The sequence below is a fragment of the Anomalospiza imberbis genome, chromosome 1 (genome assembly GCF_031753505.1).
Source record: "Anomalospiza imberbis isolate Cuckoo-Finch-1a 21T00152 chromosome 1, ASM3175350v1, whole genome shotgun sequence".
In the NCBI taxonomy this organism is placed as follows: domain Eukaryota; kingdom Metazoa; phylum Chordata; class Aves; order Passeriformes; family Viduidae; genus Anomalospiza; species Anomalospiza imberbis.
The window spans coordinates 71,501,030-71,522,012 of NC_089681.1; the positions used below are offsets into that span (position 1 = coordinate 71,501,030).

At 39.2% G+C, this 20,983-nt stretch overlaps 2 protein-coding genes across 7 annotated transcripts in view; one reads left to right on the forward strand and one right to left on the reverse strand.

Moving 5' to 3' along the window:
- Positions 1-277: 277 nt before the first annotated feature.
- FASTKD3 (FAST kinase domains 3) lies at positions 278-7,406 on the reverse strand. The gene is made up of 7 exons (XM_068196409.1): positions 7,326-7,406; positions 5,482-6,942; positions 4,283-4,368; positions 3,715-3,877; positions 2,641-2,710; positions 1,245-1,359; positions 278-487 (listed from the first exon to the last, which is right to left on the reverse strand). Exons 2-7 carry the CDS (start codon positions 6,911-6,913, stop codon positions 389-391), a joined length of 1,965 nt encoding a protein of 654 aa, XP_068052510.1. The 5' UTR covers positions 6,914-6,942; positions 7,326-7,406; the 3' UTR covers positions 278-388.
- An 89-nt stretch (positions 7,407-7,495) lies between these two features.
- The window catches only part of MTRR (5-methyltetrahydrofolate-homocysteine methyltransferase reductase), a 28,503-nt gene continuing 15,015 nt past the window's right edge, over positions 7,496-20,983 (forward strand). Inside the window, exons 1-6 of one of the 6 annotated variants that reach the window (XM_068196423.1) lie at positions 7,628-7,879; positions 8,350-8,483; positions 11,310-11,471; positions 15,669-15,822; positions 18,942-19,059; positions 19,979-20,351. In XM_068196423.1, coding sequence (XP_068052524.1) covers positions 11,328-11,471; positions 15,669-15,822; positions 18,942-19,059; positions 19,979-20,351 — 789 coding nt within the window. In that variant the 5' untranslated portion in view covers positions 7,628-7,879; positions 8,350-8,483; positions 11,310-11,327. Of the gene's footprint in view, positions 7,607-7,627; positions 7,880-8,037; positions 8,194-8,222; positions 8,484-11,309; positions 11,472-15,668; positions 15,823-18,941; positions 19,060-19,978; positions 20,352-20,983 lie in introns of those variants that run through there. The other 5 variants (XM_068196461.1, XM_068196432.1, XM_068196451.1 and 2 more) reach the window with 5 other exon arrangements.

Below are 20,983 nucleotides of genomic sequence, written 5' to 3' on the forward strand. Positions count from 1 at the left end.
GCCCTCATTAGTAGGTATTCTGTAGGCATATACCTACAGAATAGGTATAAGCTGTACATCCAGACTGCCCAGTATCCTTCAATAGTCACACATGGCTGTTTGCAGCTGTGAATTAGAACCAGTTAAAATACAAGGGAAAAGCAGCACTAACTGTCTGGCACTTATATATGCAAACTTGTAATAAATATTGACACAAATCTTACGAAAATATGATGCTCTTTATTACTCTCTGCATGTCAATTGTTCCAAATATTGGAAGGTTTCACACTCAGAAGCTCACTTTTTTCTGAGGTGCAGTTACGTAGAAAAAATAATTTTTCTTCCATGCACAGAATTTACACTTTGTACTATAGAAGGTCAGCCTGTTATCCAGCAGTATTCTCCAGTGTCAGTTGCTGAATCCATATGTACAAGGAAAGATTTTTTTGTGTAGATAATCTGCTATTTTTCTGATACTTTGTAGACTTTCTATCTCAAAAAATGGAATCTGGAAACAAAAGAGAAATGATTGCTGAAAATACCTTTTAATAACAACAGGGTAAGACTGATGTTCATTAAGCAGATGCAAAACTACACATCGAATACTTATTTTGTTTTAAAACTAAAGATTTAACCCTAAATGTACTATTGATCTATAAATTACCTGAAGAGAGATTACTATTAAAAAAGAGTGATATTTATTACACCTTAAAATAAGCTAAATATTATGGAATTAGGATTATAGAATAAGTGATGGTAAGTGGAAAATAAAATCTCAAGAAATGAACAGTTTTCATTCAAAGTATGTTTCAAGAAAAATATACCTCTATTAATTCAACAGTCAAAATAAAGGTTATACTCTGTCGTGAAAATATTATTTACAAAACAAATCAGCTTCTTTTTTTAAACTCCTCTTTTTAAAGTCCAAACCTTTTAAAAAAGTAATTAAAAATTCCAATTCTAATGAACTCTTAGATAACATTTTCCTTTAACTCAAGATTTGAATCTTAATCACTGAAGAGAAGTACTCTTCCAAACAGCAACTATGCAGCAAAAAACACAGAATACACTAGTTGATCCAAGGAAGAAAAAGGTAGTTCTGTACACCCTCAAAAAGGCAAAAACTAGGCAAAGAGAACTTAATATAGAAAGAACAAGACTACATCTGCTTTAGGAATTAGTTGAAACTACAGTTTTAAGTACTGTAAAATAATTTTTTACTCCTTTTCTTAGAGGAAAAGTAAATTACTTTCTTTGGACTTTACCTGCACAACTTCATAACCAAGTAACTGAAGGTGTCTCTGTTTAATAGCTTCTTCTCCCAACAGATTGTGGCTATGAGCACAAAATCTATTTTGACCATCAACACACAGGGCAATTCTAAAATCAAGCATAAGTGTAATATCAAAAAAAAAAACAACCAACAAACCCACAACGATCAGTTATTTTAATCACCACAACTACTGCAATTCCTAAGAATCAGGAGACAATACCTCCCTCTTACACCCGTTGAATCAGATGTAGGATGGGAGCTATGTAGTTCAGGATAATTTAAATCACTCAATTTAAGGGCGGGAGATGAAACCCTGAAACTTAGTGAAACTGATCTGAAAAGCTTTTTTATTTGCTCTGATCAAAAATTACCGTGCAAGTTAATGAGTTTTTTTTAATGCTATGATTAGTAAGCTGTTTGAATTCTTCTAGGAAGAAAAATGTAAAAAAACTTGCCTCAGCTAGAAAACATTTCAGCAACTAAATGTATTTAACTTACTAATTTACCTGTTAAATCCATTAGAGCTTAAATTGAGTTTAAGCTATGTCTGTTTTAAGTTAAACCAGTACATATGGTTGGCAGCATGGATTATAACAATATTTTTTCTTCTGGGTGATAAAAATCCCATAAACTTAATCCAAGGTTTTTATATCTACTGTTAAAAAGTTGCTTAAATTTTCAGTATGTTAAGTATACTGTGACTTTATTCACTTTATGAAAGCTGCTACTTAAAAAAAAAACACATTGAAGCTCATTCTTAGAGAATTTAAGCATGGGGTCTTGGAAAGATCCTCTATTAGTCTTGGAGCCTTTGGAATGTGAATGTGTCCTGGTTTCAGCTTAAACGACAAAAGAAGGTTACACTGGAGAAAGCCTAACCTCGTCAAAGACTTTTGCTTTGTTCACACAGTGCAGCTGCAATTATCACGCAGGCAGGTTGCTTAACTTTGTATCCAAGGCTTCCCAAAGTATCCCTATGCATTTCTCAGTATCCTTATTATTCAGGATTCCTTGCAGAAGTAAATTTGTGAACTCAAGCTCTGTTAAATCTGTGCAAATACACTCAGTTAGAATTTAGTTTTAATTTGAAAATTAATTACAGAATATCAAAATAGATTACTGTAATCCAAATAAGGATGACTTGATTCTGACTGTCATTGAGTAGAGAAACCAACTGTCTGACACTGCATAGTCAGGTGGCAAAACAATGAGCAAAAAGCAGATTGTTAATCTTGTCCTTCTGTCACTGGTTTCAGTGTGAGACCTGAGCTTTGTTGAAGTCAATGGCAAAACTGCAAATATCTTAAATTTTGCCATGTTTTCACCCTGGATGCTCTTTCCTAGTGTAAATCAACATTTTACTAGTGGGTTTTTTTTTATTCTCTTACCGTCTGTGTACCTCTTCAAGTTGGGCCGCAGGCAATACAAAACCTTCTTCATCTAATTTAATCTCAATATCTTGTGTAGATGGAAAAAGAGAAGCAATATTAAACGTCATTTCTTATAACGAACTTTCTACTGTAATTCTCATCTTCTCACCGTTGTTTTATTAAACAATTATTATATATCACAATTTCTTTTTTGAATCACAGAGTCTGGCAAAAGTTGTATAGATTTAACACAAATGAGTGATAATTAGTAACAGTTTAGCCTTTCATAATGCTAACAAACAAAGCAGCATTCCAAGTCCACTCAAAACTGTAACACAGTTAAATGGTGCTCTGCTGTGCTAGCTGGGGTCTCTGGAATTTTGAGGGCTTTGCGGAGAGACACACTCTATCCCTCTGCTAGCTTCAACATCCTCATGAAAGCTGACACACAGAGAAACTCTGGAATCATCCCCATTTTTATTTTTTTAAATGCCTCTGACATCCATGGTGTCCAAGACTCCCTTCCCTCAACATCTTATTATCATCCACCCCTCCTGGGCACGTGCCTTTCCTCATCACTAACTTCTGTTTCCTGCGGCACACAACAGTGTTTTGCTCACTCCTGTCTTACAACCCACAAACCCCCACCGACTTGTGTTGTCAGCAGCTCTTGCTGAGGGGAGAGGAGCCCAGCTGAGCAGAGCACACAGCTGACCACCTTCCCTTCTCTACTCACCACTAAAGCAGGGAAATCAGGCAAGTGGCATTGCCTCATTTTGCTTTACATTATACAAATTGTTTAACGGACAAGGAGCTGATAATACAAACAGAATACAAGCAGCTGTTAGCAGCTGTTTTCAATGCAGACTGGCTGCACAAATACCAATCTGCAGTGCTTTTCTCTCCATTTTCCTTTCTCTGACTCTAAAAATTATTTACTTAAAGTTCTCAAATTTCAGATCTTTTACAGAAATTGGTATCCCAGTTTACTTTTTCTGTATTTGCAGAATTTAGACTGCCCACAAAGGAAATGATAGGTTTGGCACCACACACACACATATTTAATTACTAATCTAAAGAAATGATACTTACCAACTACATAGAAATACGGTGTTGATACCTCTGATGCAAAATATATTCTTTTTTTCAGTAAATAAAGTAATCCTGTCTTCACCCTTTTAAAGAGGTGAACATCAGGAGAACTCTGAGGTGTGGGAAAGGCCTTTACTTGGTACTTAGAAAGGAGTTTCGGACCCTAGATAGGGACAGAAAACCAAATCAAAAAAGGGAGATAACATTTTTGTAATTACCTCATATTAACATAGCAAAATGTATTCTGTGCATTTCAAAGCCAAGTCTATTGAGAGACCTACAGTCTGAGGTATGATCTGCTGGAAACTTAAAATCACCCAAACCACCAGAACATCCTCAGGAAGCTTCAGTGCTATCATGCTCATGAGAAATGCACAGCTGTTTCCATTCATACAAATATATCAAGTCATTCAATTAGGTAGAAATGCTCCATATTTTCATCAAGGAAAATTGGTTTGTCCAATTCCAATGCTTTTTATGGGAAATAACATGCAACTAAGTAAAAACAGGGCCCCAATGACCTTATCACCTCTTGTTAACATCACTTCTGGTTTCACATGTACTGTACCTCATAAAATGGGCACTCCAGAGTGACAGTCAGAAAAAGCTGGGTTAGCTGGAACATAACAGCTCTGTTCAAACCAGGTGGCTGAGCTGAAACAACAGTATTCAGATTTTCAGGTGTACCTTCCATAAAGTATCTTTATACAAACCATATGCAGAAGTTAGGAAAAGCTATTCAGTATGACGTGTAGAAAAACTACTTAATCATTAAAATTCTCAGCATTTGTTTAAATAAACAGAAAGATCAGTATGAAATTACACAGGTAGAAAAATAAGAAAATTATTTACAGAAATATCAACACAAATATTTACACAATGTCAACAAAACTAGCAAGATCCTAGTTAAAACTGTCATATTCTTTCACAAAAAATTAGGATCCAAAAGATGCACGGCATTCTACACAGAATAATAAATTTGAGTTGAGATCTTAAATAAATATCTCCTTCTTATAACCACTCTTCCCCGAGTTATAATCCCAGGATCTCATTGTTTCACTCTCATTATTTTTTTAATCTGCAAGTTGTGGATAATACCCAATAATTTCTGGAGATTTGTCTGCTTTGTAAAGATCAACTCCTTCAGGTACTTCATGTTGTTAAAAAATTAAGTGACCAAAATTTCTAATCACTTTGAAAACTTTAGCTTAGTTCTATTAGTAGAGCAATCTTAGCTGGTATCTTATTAAGTCAAGTCATCCTTCTGGCATAGCTTACATGTCTCTACCATGACCCTAAAAATGCTTTAGTATCAAATAGAGAATAACTCAAAATGAAGTGTTGTTCATAACAGATTTGTGTCCAAAAGCAGTGAAATATGCGATAGTTAGAGCCAAGAACAGGCTATCACATGGGGGATGTTCTAGCATCATGTATAAGACAAAGGACAAACACGAGGAATACCAGGTCACTGTTTTTAAGAAAATCAGAAGGATTAACTGAATTATTTTAAGGGAATTCAAGTCTGTGTTTTAAAACTGTACAGTGCAATTTCCAAACTCAACTAAATGACATTCATGAAAGACAATGGCAACTGTGACAAGGAAGCATCACCCTTTGGCCTCATGATTGCTATTTTCCAGTCACTTCAATTAGGTCACTGTTGATTTCACAGATTAAATTGATAAAAAATAGATCCTTTGACAGAAGACAAACTACATAATAGAAAGAAATGTGGAACATCCCAGGAGAAATTCTGCTCCTTACCTTGAAGCTTTTGCAGAAAATAGGGACTAAATATTTTTGGCAGGAAATTTATCGGATAACGTTGAATAAGAACACAGGAGTGTAGCAGGTTCAGCAAGGTGTGAGGCTGAAAGTGCCTCAGGCGGGTATGCAGCACAGCCTCAAGCTTCCTAAACAAGGAAGAAGCACTTGGAGGCAGGTAATTAAGGGTCCCAAATGGGATAATATATGCAGCAATCTGGTCAGTGGTAAGTTTGTCAGCACTGGAAATGAAACCTTCTGCCACTGCATCAAAGATGGGCTTTGAAAGAATCATCTTTTTGCAGCAATACTGCATGACCTTGCTGACCGTTTGAGGATGCATAGTGCGGATGGACTTGGGGACATGTCTTTCCAGTGCCTCTGTAAAAATTTGCACTCTTTGCCCAAAGTATAGGAAAGCTTCCAGTACATTTACCAGTTCCTGATCTGTGAAATAGGGAACATGCTTCACTGAATGTTTACACAGTGCATTGACTAAGGGAACTGCCTGAGTCTGACAAAGAACCACCAGTGAATTCAGTATTACACTTGCAAAGTTTGGGCTCAGCTGGGAAACTGTGCGTAAAGTGACGCTGTTCAGTCTGTTTAGCAAGTCTTGGCATTGTTTCCCTTCCGCCACAGTCACTTGCAGTATCTTATAAACCATCACTATTTCCCTGGGACTCCAACTCTTAATGTCTCTTTCTTGCATGTGGTTCACAATTTGTTCCAGCATCGCACTACTTGGGCCTTCTAACTCAAGCAAACACTTTCCAAGAGCACACAGATTTTCAGCAGTCAGCTGTCCCCTGCCAAGCCGCTCCTTGCTCTCCGAAAGCAGGCTTGTCATCAGCGTGCTCTGCGGATCTATACGTAGCTTTATCAAAGCCTGCAATGCATTCAGCAGCCCCCTGTTCGACAGTTTTGAGGATTCAAATTCAAACTGGAAGCATAATGCCCTGAAAACTTCATTCTCTAACAGTCCGGGGTTTTTAAGACCATTGTCATCCACCTCAAGTTCAGATATCTTCTGTAGGGCTCCTGAGGCCATTGTATCAGACATCACCTCTACAGAGCTGAGAAAATAAAAAATTTCTTTTGATGTACAAAGGTTGTTCAACTTCTTGAAAAACAGTTGTTCATCCATACACACATTATTTGATTTAGTACAGTTCCTTGTATCTCCACGAAGATGCACAGCTTCATTAACAGAAAGTGGCTGCATCTGCAGCTGTACGTGTTTTTTCCTACAAAATGTATACTGAGATTTATCTTTGACACACAGCATCCTCATGGCTACGGAGCTACAGTTTTGGGGTTTTCGCTGCCCACTGTCGAAGTTCAGCCTATTGCTTAGGGTCATCAAAGCAGACCTGCTTGCTGGTGTGCTGGATGAATACAACTGGAAGGTTTTTCGGCTAATCAAAGCCATTTTGAATCAAGTGAGTTCCGAAATGATACCTAGGGGAAGAAATGTAGATATGTAGTCTGGAAAACACCACCAGGGTCACTAAAATGCAGAAAAAACACAACTCCAATCCTTTTGGTAGCTGGAAAGACGAGTACGATCCCTCTCCCGCGACCCCGAGCCCAAGGCAATGCAGAGAGCAGCAATGCCGGGAGCGGCGATCCCCGTGCGACAGGCTGCCCCGTGTTCCCGCAAGGACACTCTGGCAGACAAACAGGAGACTTTGCCCGCCACCCCCGCGGCCGGGGCGGCACCGGCGCGGCCCCTCCATCCCCCTCTGCACCTACTGCTGCTACTGCCGCTGCCGCGGGCCGGGGCCGCGCTGCTCCGCCCCGGGAGGCAGCCGGCCGTGCCGGGGCAGCCGCGGCGGCCTCACCTCGGCAGCCATCACGGGCAGCGCGGCGCCTGCCGGGACCTTCCGCCGCCTCCGCTCCGCTCGCCCCGCTCCGCCCCGGCCCGGCCCTGCCTCCTCCCCGCGCTGCCGCTGCTCCGGCCCGCCGCGGCGCTGCCCGTGCAGTCGCGGAACGGGGGCCGGCTCCGGCGCTTCGCTTGGAAGTGGGATTCGCGTCCGTGTGCACCGCGTCTTCCAGCGCAAGTACTCCCGTTCCCTGCTCGAGGGGCACCGGGGCCGGGCGGAGCAGGTGGGCGGGGCGGAGGGTTTGTAGTTCGCTTTTATATTTGGCTTGGCCCTAGAATGGTTCTGAGCGAGTCGCAAGCTGTTGAAAAAGTGGCTTGGGAATGGCTTTGTGGCACAAGGCACGGTCCCACAACCTGGCTTAAAGCCACAGAGGAGTGCGTGAAGCTCTTCTGGCTGCTGACAGAAAGAAGACGTTCTTCTGAGTTTCAGAAGGGTGAAACTCCTCCATGTGTGCATTTCGGGTTGAATGAGGATCTAAGGAGTTTATCCGTCTACTGATGACACAGTTAGCAGTGTTGTGCACTGAAGTTTCTTGCTTTTTCTTTCCGGTCCGGGGCCGCGCAGTTCATATTTGCCAGAGCAGGTCCATGACGTGCGCGGCCTGGCCTTGCCGTGCAGCCGCGGCTCTGCTGGGGCGGCACGTGTGGTTCATTCCTGCATGGATTGTCCTACACTCTGGTGCCTCTGGGAGCTGCTGGACTCCCTGCTAACCTTCCGTAGACTGTTAGCTCTCGGACTTTTCCAAGTATTGGATCAGGAGAGCTGTAGTTTGGAATTTCATCCTTCGTTTCGTGTTTAAGCCCTGGTGTGATCCAGCAAATCACAGGTTGTGTTCCCAGCTTAAACATTGTATTTTGATGTGTATCTTCCAGCACGACAAGGTGTTAAAGGCTGCTGGTGTGGTAGTACTATTAAAGTTACAGGGATTTTTCAGAAAGCTTGATAGCTAAAGAATTACCTTTTTTCCCCCTATTTATTCCAGTTGAACTTGTATCATGTAGGTGGAAGTGGCTTAGCGTCTTTGAAGAGTGTATAGAGCAGCAAAGCAAGAGCAGTGTGAGCAGCATGCTCGTCTGAGAGCAAATGTGTTCCTGGTTTGTGGTTGTTCATCTGCAGGTAGGCATGACTGATTTTTCTCTCTTTGAGCAACATCACTTAGCAGTCTGTGCACAAAGATCTTATGGTTGATGACAGAGAGAAGACATGTTCGCAGGGTGAAACTCTTCAACTTGAGCAGTTTAGATCAAATGATCGAAGGAATTTATTGGTCTGTTGTTGACACAGTTAACTTTTAGGGAATTAAATAAACTAGTCAGTTAATTGAATTACATATTTAAGATGAATAGCAACAATGCAACACATATAATACTAGGCTCCTGGAAAATATTAATAAATGCCACAAATATTTAAACATCTTTCTGTATCCAATTCCAAGGAATTGTCTAATTGTATTCTCTCCCATTGCTACAAGGATTCATTAGCACTGTTGCATACACACGCAGTACCCTGTCTCAGGCGGTCTGCATGTGCATCTCCAGCACCATCAGCTTTTCTGGCTGTGTGGGTTCTCTTATTTCCACATGCTGTCTATGAGAGGTGTGATTGCTCCCAATTTTTGTGTCTCTATGCAAGCTACTGGTCCATTCACCAGTGAAAAAACCTCTCTCCAAGTTCTCATCTATGCACCGAAAATGTGTGTGGTTACTTTTTGCACCCTTTATTGTTGCTATACTATCTGGAGGAGAAAACTCACAATGTCTTACAGGAATTCTGGCTGCTCTGCCTGACTTCGGCAGGGATCATAGCACTGTTAGGGCACCATCTGACCATGTCAGACCACATCTTGGCTGCTATTCTTTCTCTTGCCCTCTCCATTCCCCACACTGTTGCAAATTTTTGTGCTTCTCAAACATTAACAGCTTCCCAAGCTGACTCTTGTTCTAACAGACTTGTTGGTAATGCCTGGTTTATAATGTTGGCAGCTTACTCCTCAGCTTTTCTTGCATAGAAGGTTTCTGTACTATGGTGTGGACTTTGTGGGAAACTGATTATCTTTCTCCCTTTCTGAGGTATGAGGAAGAGTGTAGTAATGAAGCACTGCTTTGTCTTTATTGGTTTTACTCATTTGTGATCGGGTGATGCCACCTGCTGACAAGAGAGTTAGGTGAAAACACAGCACATGACCTGGATGAATCTGTATTACTACAAGGATCTGAGAGTATTTAAACAGTTTTCATGCTATTTTTTATGAATCATCATAATTATCACATTTTTTTCTTTTGGAAGAGGAAGGTGAAAAACCATTTTGAGGATTGTTTTGTTGTATGCACCTTCTGTGCACGTATATGCATGAAACCAATTATGTAAATGAATTTATTTAAAGGTTGTTGTTAAGGTAATTATAATTTTAGATAATATATGTCATTAATTTAAAATTAAAACTAAAATGGAAAACACAGTAGAAGAAAATACAATGAAAACTTCAACATTTTCTAGTAAGTACATTTTTCATGAAATTCAGGTATGATTGTATGATACAGGCATTCTTAAGAACCTGTCACTTAGTTTTGCTACTTTTGATGTATATTTATCAAAATTATAAAAAAAATTCCTGTAGGAAAAACCTTCTGCAGTATTATGGGGAAAATATTCTGCCATATCTATGGAGTACAGTGTTCTTATACAATTCAACTATGTTTGTTTTGTCTTGAGAGAAAGAGAAAAAAGAGATACCTCAAATTATGTAGCCACAGGTTTCCATAACTCAGTGTGTCTGGCTGGGACACTGAATGCTTTCTGAATGCTTTGTGGAAGCAATTGGTGAAGTGCAGCAAACTGGGGCCAGGTATGGGAGAGGTACCTCAGACTGGGAACCGAAAATTTCTCAGTACTAATTCTAGGTATTTGAGTTCTACTGTGCCTCCTTAGCAATGAGAAGATACTGACAAAAAATTAATTTGTAATATCCACTCTAAAGACATTCTGCTTCTCTCTCTTATTTACTGCTGCCTGAAGTAAATCTGTGGTGTTCTCTGTATCAAAATAATGGAAAAAAACTTCTTGCATTTAAATTTTCATGGGACAGGTGAATGGATAAGGATATGCATCTCCTTTATCCTGCTGCTTGTGAGGGACTTGGTGACACCACGGCAGATTTCTCTAAGATTGTTTCTTACTTTTAGGAGAATAAATACCCAGAGAGTCAATTCTGTAGTTCACAGAATCACAGAATAGTCTGCGTTGGAAGGGACCCAGAAGTATCATCGAGTACAGCTCCTCCAAAGTGAATGGCCAATATCGGGATCAAACCTAACCTGGTGTTATTAGCATCGTGTTTTGAGAAACTGAGCTAACCTCAGGGTCAGGTTGCACTTCTGTAAGGAGCTCCCTTTTGAAATACAGAATTAAAGTCAGTGTTTGTGCTTCAAAATACATAGTGGGCAATAAAGTGTAAAGTCATTGCAGCAAAAAATACTGATTTCAGAAAAGAAGAAACTGAGAATTTAATTTTTTTCCTCATGCTTTGTAGTTTGACTTCACCAGGTCTATGTTTTGTTTTCAAAGACAGCTCCGAAAAGTGAACAAAGCAGTCACTAACTTGAAATGGAAAATATATAATAATATAATAAAAAGAGTATATATTTTCATTTTAAAAGTTCTCATGTTGTATTGTTTACAAACTAGCTTCTTGATATCAGAGATATTGTTACATTACTGGAGCATCAAGGCAGTACAGCACATAGGACCAACACTACACATCTTTTGCAACTTGATCTACAAAGTTTGCTTGTGAGAAATTGCTTCACTTCAGAGCAGATGCCTCATTTTTACGTTTAATACTGGTGCTGCTATCTTTATCTCTTTTTAATCTCATAAGCAAAGTAAAATCTTGCTTTTCTGCTTACAAGAAATTCACTTTTTAAATTCTTTTTTCCCCTGCAGTTTCTCTAAAAAAATAGAATGTGCTGTGAATCAAAAAGGAGATTTTTGCTCCTCTATGCAACACAAAAGGGGCAGGCAAAAGCCATAGCTGAGGAAATATGGCAGCAAGCAGGTGCCCATGGACTTGAAGCTGATATGCACTGTATAAGTGAAATGGATAAGGTGAGATACTCCATGCTGTTTTGAAAAATATGTATTGAAGATCTGCATTGTTTTTCACATGCTAGAGTGGTGGCTCTTGATATCATCAAGGGTAGCAGATGCACCCACCTGAAAAACACCATCTAGTGTCAAATTTTTCTTCTTTGTGAATCAGTAATTTCAACCAATACTCACAGTTGCTTAATAGCCTTCTGCCAAAGATAAATCTTGAGATTTTTCTTATTAGAACTGTAGATTAATATGTCTTTATCTCTCGTCTAACAATGATTCAGTGACTTCTTGAAAACTTTTTCTGTGTGCAGTAGTGAATGAGTTCTGTACTTACAGGTCAGGTCTGCTATTACTAGAAATGATTATTTTTTTCCTCGATTTTTTGTTTGTTTTTTTGTTGTTGTTGGGTTTTTTTTTGTTAGGTTTGAGTATTTTGTTATGGGTTTTTTTTGTTTGTTTGTTTGTTTTTGGGGTTTTTTTTATTTATTTTGTTGCATTGATGTTTTGTGCTGTGTTAACTGTGGGCTCCAGCATGGCCCAGAGCTTTTGTGGGTCTTCTTGTGTTGCTTAGCATATGCACTCATTTCAATTCCCACAGGACTCACTTCAATTTATGTTCTAGAACAAAATAAAATGCTTGACTGGGACAAGGAAGTGGCTTTTTATTACTTGCTGTTATCCAAGAGTAAGAATGTGAAAACTTAGTTCTGTAACTGAAAGCATTATGGACTGTAATTTCCTTCACAAAGTACTCTTAACTGTATGCCCTCAAACAAAAACATATAAAAACCAAACAATCAAAACTTGATAGCCTGGTTTTTCATATGAGATGAGGAGAAAAATAGCATATAAAAGAGTTTTTTTTCATGCAGTTGAAAATGTGAGACATTTTGAATGAATGTGCAATAAGTATGGAGCTGAGTGTTAGAAAGAGACTTTTATGCAGCCAGCAGGGAATATGAAGATCCTTCTTGTATTCTTGCATTAATTTCTTCTGCATTTGACAGGTTTGGAGATTAGTTTCAGGAAGATGATAGTCAGAACATTTCTAGCCCTGTTATTGGCCTGCCACTTAAAGAAATATATTTTGCCAAATTTGGCAAGACAATTCAGAGCTGCAAATTAATTATCAATTGAGAATCTGAGAATTCGGCATTGAGGAAAAAAGTAACTTCTGCAGCTTTGTACATTTTGTTGCATATAAGCTTCTGGTTTTTTTCCCTACTTGTCAGTTAGAAAGTCTGCCTTTATGTAGCTTTTGGGTATTTTCAGACCTTGTGAAGGTCTGTGGATGGACTAGGTGGTTACAGAGCCAGTAATAGTAATTCTTGCCATTAACAGTAGTAATTCTTGCCATTCAAAAGTGAATGGTCAAATACTGCTCAGGTCTCAGGAGCACTGGCTATTTCCAAGTAGTGTCTCTCACCTACAGTGAGAGACACTACTTGTGCCTCAAGGGGTGAGATAAGGTCATAAATCTTTGGTTGGTTATGGTGATTACATTTTATGAAGACTGAAATGAAGTGGAAGTGAGGTAGAAGCAGTAAAAAGTGGGAGATTAAATTGAGATCATCTTGGGTCACAGTGTGTGTAGTCAGCCTTGGATGAATTATCTGAATAAGTACATTTTCATGATACGTATTATTTTGGATGAGACAAACCTGGCTGTCTGATCCCATCCTCTTCTTTCAGCAACCATACACAGCTTGAGCACAGCTTGAGCAGGCTGCTCACTGCTTTTGAGTGGCATTGCTGTCCTCAGCTGAGGAGAATGTTTGAAGGAAAAAGCAAGAGTGAGACAAACCTCAAATACAACAGATATAGGAGGAAGTGGAAGGTAGAGTAAAAAACTGTGTAGTTGTGTTAGGTTCTTGCTGGTCTGGTAATGTAGCAATCCTCGCAGTAATTGACACAAATTATTGCAGAACTTGTATCACCAAATGTTTAGTTTTCAAAAGGTGTCTAAGTTTGCAGATGAAAATCTGCAGTGGAGTAAACAAGAACGTAGTGAGCTAATCATTCCTCTGTTCTAATATGCCACTTCATAATTCCTGAACTTGTATCTCTTTTGTTTTTTTAATGGAGCTCATTTTAGCGTATATTCTCATGTGATACCAGTAGACCCTTACTTTCTTTACTTCAGTAATTTGCCTTTCTTTGTAAATGCAGTATTCACCTGTGCCAATGCACTGCAGAAGTTGTGGGTCTGTATTATCAAATCAGCTGTGAAAGTTTTGAAAATCTGAGTGTTTATTGTAGCAGGACCCTTAAGGCCTTTTTTTGTTCAGCTTAGAGCTCAGTTTTGGAAGTCTCAGGATTTTGTGAATACTTTTTGCCTGAACTTGTAAAATTTTGCCTGAACTTGTAAAAGACAAAAGCTGTGTTTGGAAGGTTCCTGGGCCACAACTCATTGAAATCTGGCAAAATGCCCTGGGAATATCCTTGCATGTTTACTCTGTTTACTTATGCTTCTCTAGGTCTCTGCTGTAGGCCACTGTCAGAGGCAAAGCATATAGTAATTTAAGTTTACCATGCAACTGCTTTTAGCTCCTTCAGGAAAGATTTGGAAACATTGCCAAAAGCAAAAGCACTTTAGTCTGTTTCTATGTGTTCCTAGCACTTTTGGGTTGTAGGTGTCAGGTAATTTTTTACATGGCTTGACAAGGAGATAAAGTTTGAGTGATTTATTGAGGGAGCTGTTTAGAACATAACTCCTCAAAATCTGGAGTTTCAAATTACAGTCTTGAAACTGCTCCGAGTGAAACACAGCACCTCTTGCAATCTATTTTCTCATAGTCCTGTTATTTTTATTAAACTTAGAGTGCTGGGAGATGATTTAAACTGCAACCCACAGGGAGCAGTAGAAGGAGCTTAGGTTATTATGGCTAAAAGGAGGCTAAGGAGTGCTCTAATAGCAGCCTATGTGAGCCTGGACTACAGGGGGCCAGATCCATTGGGTGCTACCTGATAAACTCAGATTTGACACTGGTGGAGAAGTTCTGCATGGAAGAAGCTGCCTAGAAAAGGGAAATCTACCCTTAGAAGTTTTCAAAATTCAGCCAGTTATAGCTGACTGAGTGCAGCAGTGTATGTTAGTCATACCTGGGGCATGGGGTGGGATAGGGTGGTCTCCAGAGGTCACTCCCAAACACTGGACTGGAGCTGTGTTTCACAGAGGTCACTACCCGTAGGCCATAGGGGTGCTGTGAGAGCGATTTGTGTGGGTGACCCCACTGATAGCACATTGGCACAGTGCTGCCGCCTGCTAAAGATGGGATAGTCAAAGGTTCTGAGTGGTTTTTACTTGAGAAGTAATGAATGGTTGCACGAGATCCGTATTTATGGAACTGACACACAGTCCCTACTACAGGCAGTTCTTGTCAAGCTGGTATAATGGGAGTAGCCCCATAAAACTCTGGGAAATGTGGGAGACCAGTATTAGCAAAGGAGAGACAAGTGAATTAGGGGCAGGGTGAATGGGCCAAAGTTAATCAGACTGCAGAGCACAGTGTCTGATTATCACTCTTCAGGGCTACCTTGGTTCCCCCTGAAGGACTGGGGGTTTTTTGGGTGTGATCATCTCAAAGGTCTTTTCCAACCTAGTTAATTCTGTGATACTGTGATTTTGTAACATGGAAGTTATCAGACAGGACTAAATGATACTTAATGGAACTTAAAAATGATCCTTCAGTTTGTGTGGCCACACCCCACTTATCTGTGAGAAATCATGAGGATTATGGCTGTGTGACTGTGATCATACATACAAAAATACTTTTTCCGCTTGACAAATAAAATACTGTAAGAACTGTGTATTTAAGCTGTCTGAGTGCAGTTGTGAAGTATTCTTCATGTATGTACTAGCCTGCACAAAATGCTGCCCTTGGACATCTATATATGGGATCATAGGATATTTCAGGTTGGAAGAGGCTTTATGATGTCATCTCGCAGCAGGGTCAGTTGGGGTCAGAGCAGGTTCTTCAGGGCTTTATCAAATCTGGTCTTGAAAACTCCAAATATGATCATAAATTGCATCCCCAAAATTGCTTGTAATTACTTGAAAGACTTTCTGTGGCTTAATATAGGTAAAACGTGATTAAATAGTTTTTGTGTACACTTGGGAAAAAGAAAGGTGGGAGATAGAGTATCTAAAGCCACAATTATGTATCAAATAGCACCTTGTAACTTAACTTGTTCTATTGCTTGTAGTATAACCTGGAAACAGAAAAGGATCCTGTAGTTATTGTTATTTCCACTACTGGGACAGGAGACCCACCAGACACTGCCCGCAAGTTTGTAAAGAAAATTCAAGACAAGACCTTGCCTCCTGACCATTTTGCACATCTCCAGTATGGATTGCTAGGTGACTTAGTATTTTCTATATTATTGCAGAACTTGTCTGTCAGTCAATAATTTTTATATTCCTTTTATTTCTGAATAGGTGATTTGGGCTTTTTTAAGTGCTTATAAAATACTTATTTTTATAAACATCAGTTTTATATAATCTCCTCTATGAGCAATAAAGGAAAAACATCACAAAAATTATCTGCATGTAAGCTACCAATGTAATTTTTTATAGCTTAATTTTCTCTCTTCATAAAAACGATATGATATAGGCTGTCTATAACTGTTTGAAGTTTAAATTTCATGTCAAGTCTCTACAGAGATTAGTAAACTAGATTAGTTTACTTGGCTGTGTGAGTCATTGAGCATTTTTCCCTACAGAGGGAAAGGCAGTATAAAATGTTCTTAAAAAGTAAAAACCTTAAATCTTCCCATCCCTTTAAAATTGCAATAATTCTTTAGTTTTGAATGTTGTACTCATCAAGAGAATGAATGTACCTTCAGCTTAAAGATACATAAGCAAAATACATATTTGGTAAAATACATGATATATCTTGAGCTGATTGTAAGGTTAGTTGTTCAGTTTTCAAATTTCATTTATAAACAAACTCCAGAAGTGTCTATTTAAACCCATGTTATTTTTACCTGACAAGTTTGAGTTTATAGATGGGAGTGAGGAAATTTCTACATTTCTAATAAGAAAGGGACCCATTAGAAGGAAATTTCTGCTGCATGTATAATGTATAAGTCTGAACTATATGCATCCTAATCATGTAGCATTCTGAGAAGCTATTATGATATTGCCTAGTTACACATAACAGTTTGTGAAATAGGCAGGTTTTTCTTAGCTGACTGCACGCATATGTGTGTGTGTCTCTGTGTAAAGGTAAATATTATATTAACCCTGAATTTTATTATGGCAGAAATTATTATGGTGTCTAAATTACAACGTGATTCAAGTTTAACAAGTTATCAGTCTTAAAATACATTCATGGTATCCATCTAAACTGGTCAATGAAATGTTTGCTCCAAGTACTGTACTTGAGAGAAAGCAAAAGTCCTCTTAAAAGGAAAAAAAAAAAAAAAAAAGAAGAAAAGGCTGTTAAAAGAAGAGGGGAATGCTTCATTATTAGGTGGCATCATGGTTTAACTACAGCCAGAAACCAAACCCCACCCAGCTGCTCTCTCCTTCCCCCAGCCACTCCCTGGTGGGATGAGGGAGTGAATAGGAAGGGTAAAAGTGATTACACTCCTGGGTTGAGATAATGACAGTTTAATAGAGAAGGCAAAAGTCATGAACACAATTAAAGCAAAACAAGGAATTCATTCACCCTTCCCCATGGGCAGGCAGGTGTTTCAGCCATCTCCAGCAAAGCAGAGCTCCATCACACATAGCAGTGATTTGGGAAAATAAATGCCATTACTGCATATGTCCTCTTCTTTTCCCCAGCTTTATGTGCTGAGCATGATGCCATGTAGCATGGGATGTCCCTTTGGTCATTCTGTTGGGGTCATCCGTCCCAGCTGTGTCCACTTTGTGCACCTCCACCACCCTCACTGGTGGGGAGAGGGGAGGGGAGTTGAGAGGCCTTGGCTCTGTGTAAGTGCTGCTCAGCAATACCAAACATCCCTGAGTTACCAACACTGTCTCCAGTACAAATCCAAAATACAGCCCGATACTAGCTATGATGAGGAAAACTAACACTATTCCAGCCAAAACCAGCACAAGTGGAAATAATAAAGATCTAGTGGTTTGAAATTCCACACAAGAAAGGGTCAGGCTGGGGAAAACTCCAATAGCAATAGTGAACCAGTGGTGTGGTTTACTTAGAGAATTTGTGAAGATGAGCCTAAAACCAGTACCTAAGATCAGTGGTCTTTAGGATTACTGGGCAAACATCTCTTTTGTGGGGTGGGTCATTTGGTTGACCTCTTAAAGTCTTGGCTCTTCCATGGGCGTACCTCCTGAGTGCACTGACTGTTCAACTGGTAACAAAGAGCATCTTCATCTAAAACACCTTCACAACATTTAAGGAGCAGAAAACCCAGTGCAGCTGAAACAAAATCTGCAAAGAAATCTTTGATTCCTGCAGAGGAAGTTGATGGACTATAGTCCCTCATGCAGATGTTTCAGCTTTCTTCTTAAAATCACTGCTATGTTTGATCCTTTTTATTTTTCCCCCAGGTTGCTAATATTTTAAAATCTCTTTTAGTACTCTTCTCATGTTGCTGACATTACTAACAACTTAATCCTGAAAGATAATTTCTTTTGGTAATTCACACATAGTTTATCAGTTTTCAGTTCCTTGTATTTTTCCTATTAGAGGAATTTTGTGTGTTTTAAAAACCTCAAACTAAAAGCAGTATTCTTTTGGCATGTGAAATATTGAAAGCAAAGTATTTTCAGAGTATTTCTCTGTCTTACATTTAGGAAGAAGGAGCCACTTCGTGAACCCTATTTTGGGACAAACACAATTTTGTTTGAAATTCACATACATGTATGTATATTTCAATGTAGCATCTGAATAATACACTTACATATGCAAGTGTTTAAGTATTTATAGATATTATAATTATATTTATCATAGAATCATAGAAGGCCTTTGTTGGACAGAGCCTTTAAGATCATCCAGTTCCAGCCCCCTGCTATGGGCAGGGACACCTGCCACTAGACCGGGTTGCTCAAAGTTCCATCCAGTGTGACCTTGAACATGGGATGAGGCATCCGTAACATCTTTGGGCAACATGCGCCAGTGCCTCACCACCTTCACAATAAAGAATTTCTTGCTAACATCCAATCTAAACCTACTCTCAGTTTGAAGCCATTCTTTCTTGTCCCATCACCACACGTCCTTGTAAAAATCCCTGATGTCTTTCTTGCAAGCTCCCTTCAGGTACTGGAAGACCACAATTAGGTCACTCCAAAGCCTTCTCTTTTCAAGGCTTAACAAACTCAATTATCTCAGCCTTTCCTCCTAGGAGCGGTGCTCCATCCCTCTAATCATCTTGGTGCCCTCTTGTAGACTGTCTCCAACATACCTGATTCTTCTGTTTGCCTGCAAGAAAAGTCTGTCCTGACTTTGTGTAGCCTGGGAGGCTGCCTGATTGACACGATTCCTCTTTCCTTGAATTTGCTAGGTCTGGGAGATTCAGAGTACATGTTCTTTTGTAATGGCGGAAGGACAGTAGACCGACGACTTCAAGAACTTGGTGCCCAGCACTTCTATGACACAGGATTAGCAGATGACTGTGTAGGGTAAGAGCTGAATGGGTTTGGATTTTATTTCTTCATCATGCAATATTTGCATAGGCATTTGGCTAAATGTTCTGAACTGTTTGAAGTCCATTGAAGCTGGATGCTCAGCACCTCATAGAAATGAGTTCTGCCTCAGCACAATTTGCCTTTTCAGTCTCAATTGCCGTTAAGTAAAACTCCATTTTTAAAGTGTGAAGAAACGTCTGTAATGCCTGGAAAAATAGTATTTAGCAGTTCTAGAAATTAAATAAGTCAAAGTAGAGAGGTTTGAAAATGTAATTTCTTTCCTTTTTTTTTTTTTTTTTTTTCTTTTTTTCTCTTTTGGGGATGGGTAGAGGATCACTTTAGAGTAATTATATAAGACAATTGCTCTCTTTGCTGTAGAGGAATTACATAAGAAAACAGCTCCCTGTTCTGCTATTCTTTCTTGCCAGTAGGCTGCAGTCTTGGCTTAGTTATTTTGATCTGCTGCTTTTATTGGTTCTGTACATGATGATGCAAGGCAGTTGAACACAAACATTGTCATAACCATAAAACTTCTCTCTTGTGTTCTAAAATAATAAAAATGGGCCATTAGTGTAAGCTATTGATGTTGCTGTTGCACAATGAAAAGTTGCATATTCTGCTGCCATTCCTTCAGCTTTCTGTCATAAAGTTCAACATATAAAAAAAGTAAAAATGAGAAACTGTAAGAGGAGCAAGGCTGTTATACATTTTAGACTCTGTAAATTTACATAGTGGTAACAACTATTTTTTTTTTTTTTTACAAAGAAGTAATCTTGATAACAGCTGTAGATATGTATTAGAAATGGAAAGTGAATAGTGTTTTTTGCTTTTCATTATTTGTAAATTAACAGTCCAGGAAGTCACAATAATTAATCCATGCATGTCTTCTTTTTTTTTTTCCCTCCATTCCCAGTTTGGAATTAGTGGTTGATCCTTGGATTGATGGACTTTGGCTTGCCCTTAAGGAAGCATTACAATTGCAGAAAGAGAAAGAAGGCATGAACAATGCTGTCAATGCTGTTTCCAGCTCTCTCTCTACAGCTCCACATGTTGTGCATGAGCTAAAGCTAAGCTCTGAAGTACAGAACTTGAAGCTAGAAGATGAGGGAGCAAGGGGTTCTGATAATCTGTCACGGAAATTGGATGACATCAGTCTTGTGGCTCCAGCTAGAGACACAGAACCTTCACTTGTTCGTTCTGTCCCTCCTGTCTCTCAGTCTGCTCTTAATATTCCTGCCTTGCCACCAGAATATATAGAGGTGGAGTTTCAGGACACCCAGGGTGAGGTAAGGACTTATCTTTGAGTGATGGAAGCCTCTAGCTCTTGTAGGAATATGAGTGTGTATATTCCTACATAAGGCTCAAAAGAGCAAGTGAATGCTTACATAACGGAGATATGTCCCCAAATGCAGGAGGCTTTTGAATTTTAGGTAAAAAGTCAATTTATATTGAATGTAGGTGCCACCATGTGGGTTGTGGACACTTATGTCAAGATATGATTCAGCTAAATAGTAAGTTGGTGTTGCACTGTCAGGAAGGCAAGAATTCAAATCCTCTGTGGCTTACAACAGTGAAAGCATCTTGCTGTAGTGAAGAGTACAGTAAAGTTTCTGTTCAAATTTTTCATACTTTCAGAATGCACTAAGAGGCTGTAAAATTGCTCAAAATCTTGCTGCATACTTAGTAATGGAGAAACTTGCCATTGTGAAAACATGATCATTATTTTACTGTGGGAAATGGAAGATGAACTGTAGATCAAAAGCCAATACACTTTTCATCTTGAAGCCACGTTGAACAAAGACTTGCTGTACTAAGAGAAGAAATAGCATGAGCTGGAAATCATCTCCACTTGGCAAGAGTGACTCAAACTTTTCTGGTTGCCTGCAGAGGGTAGATGTTTCAGCTATCCATGCAAGGA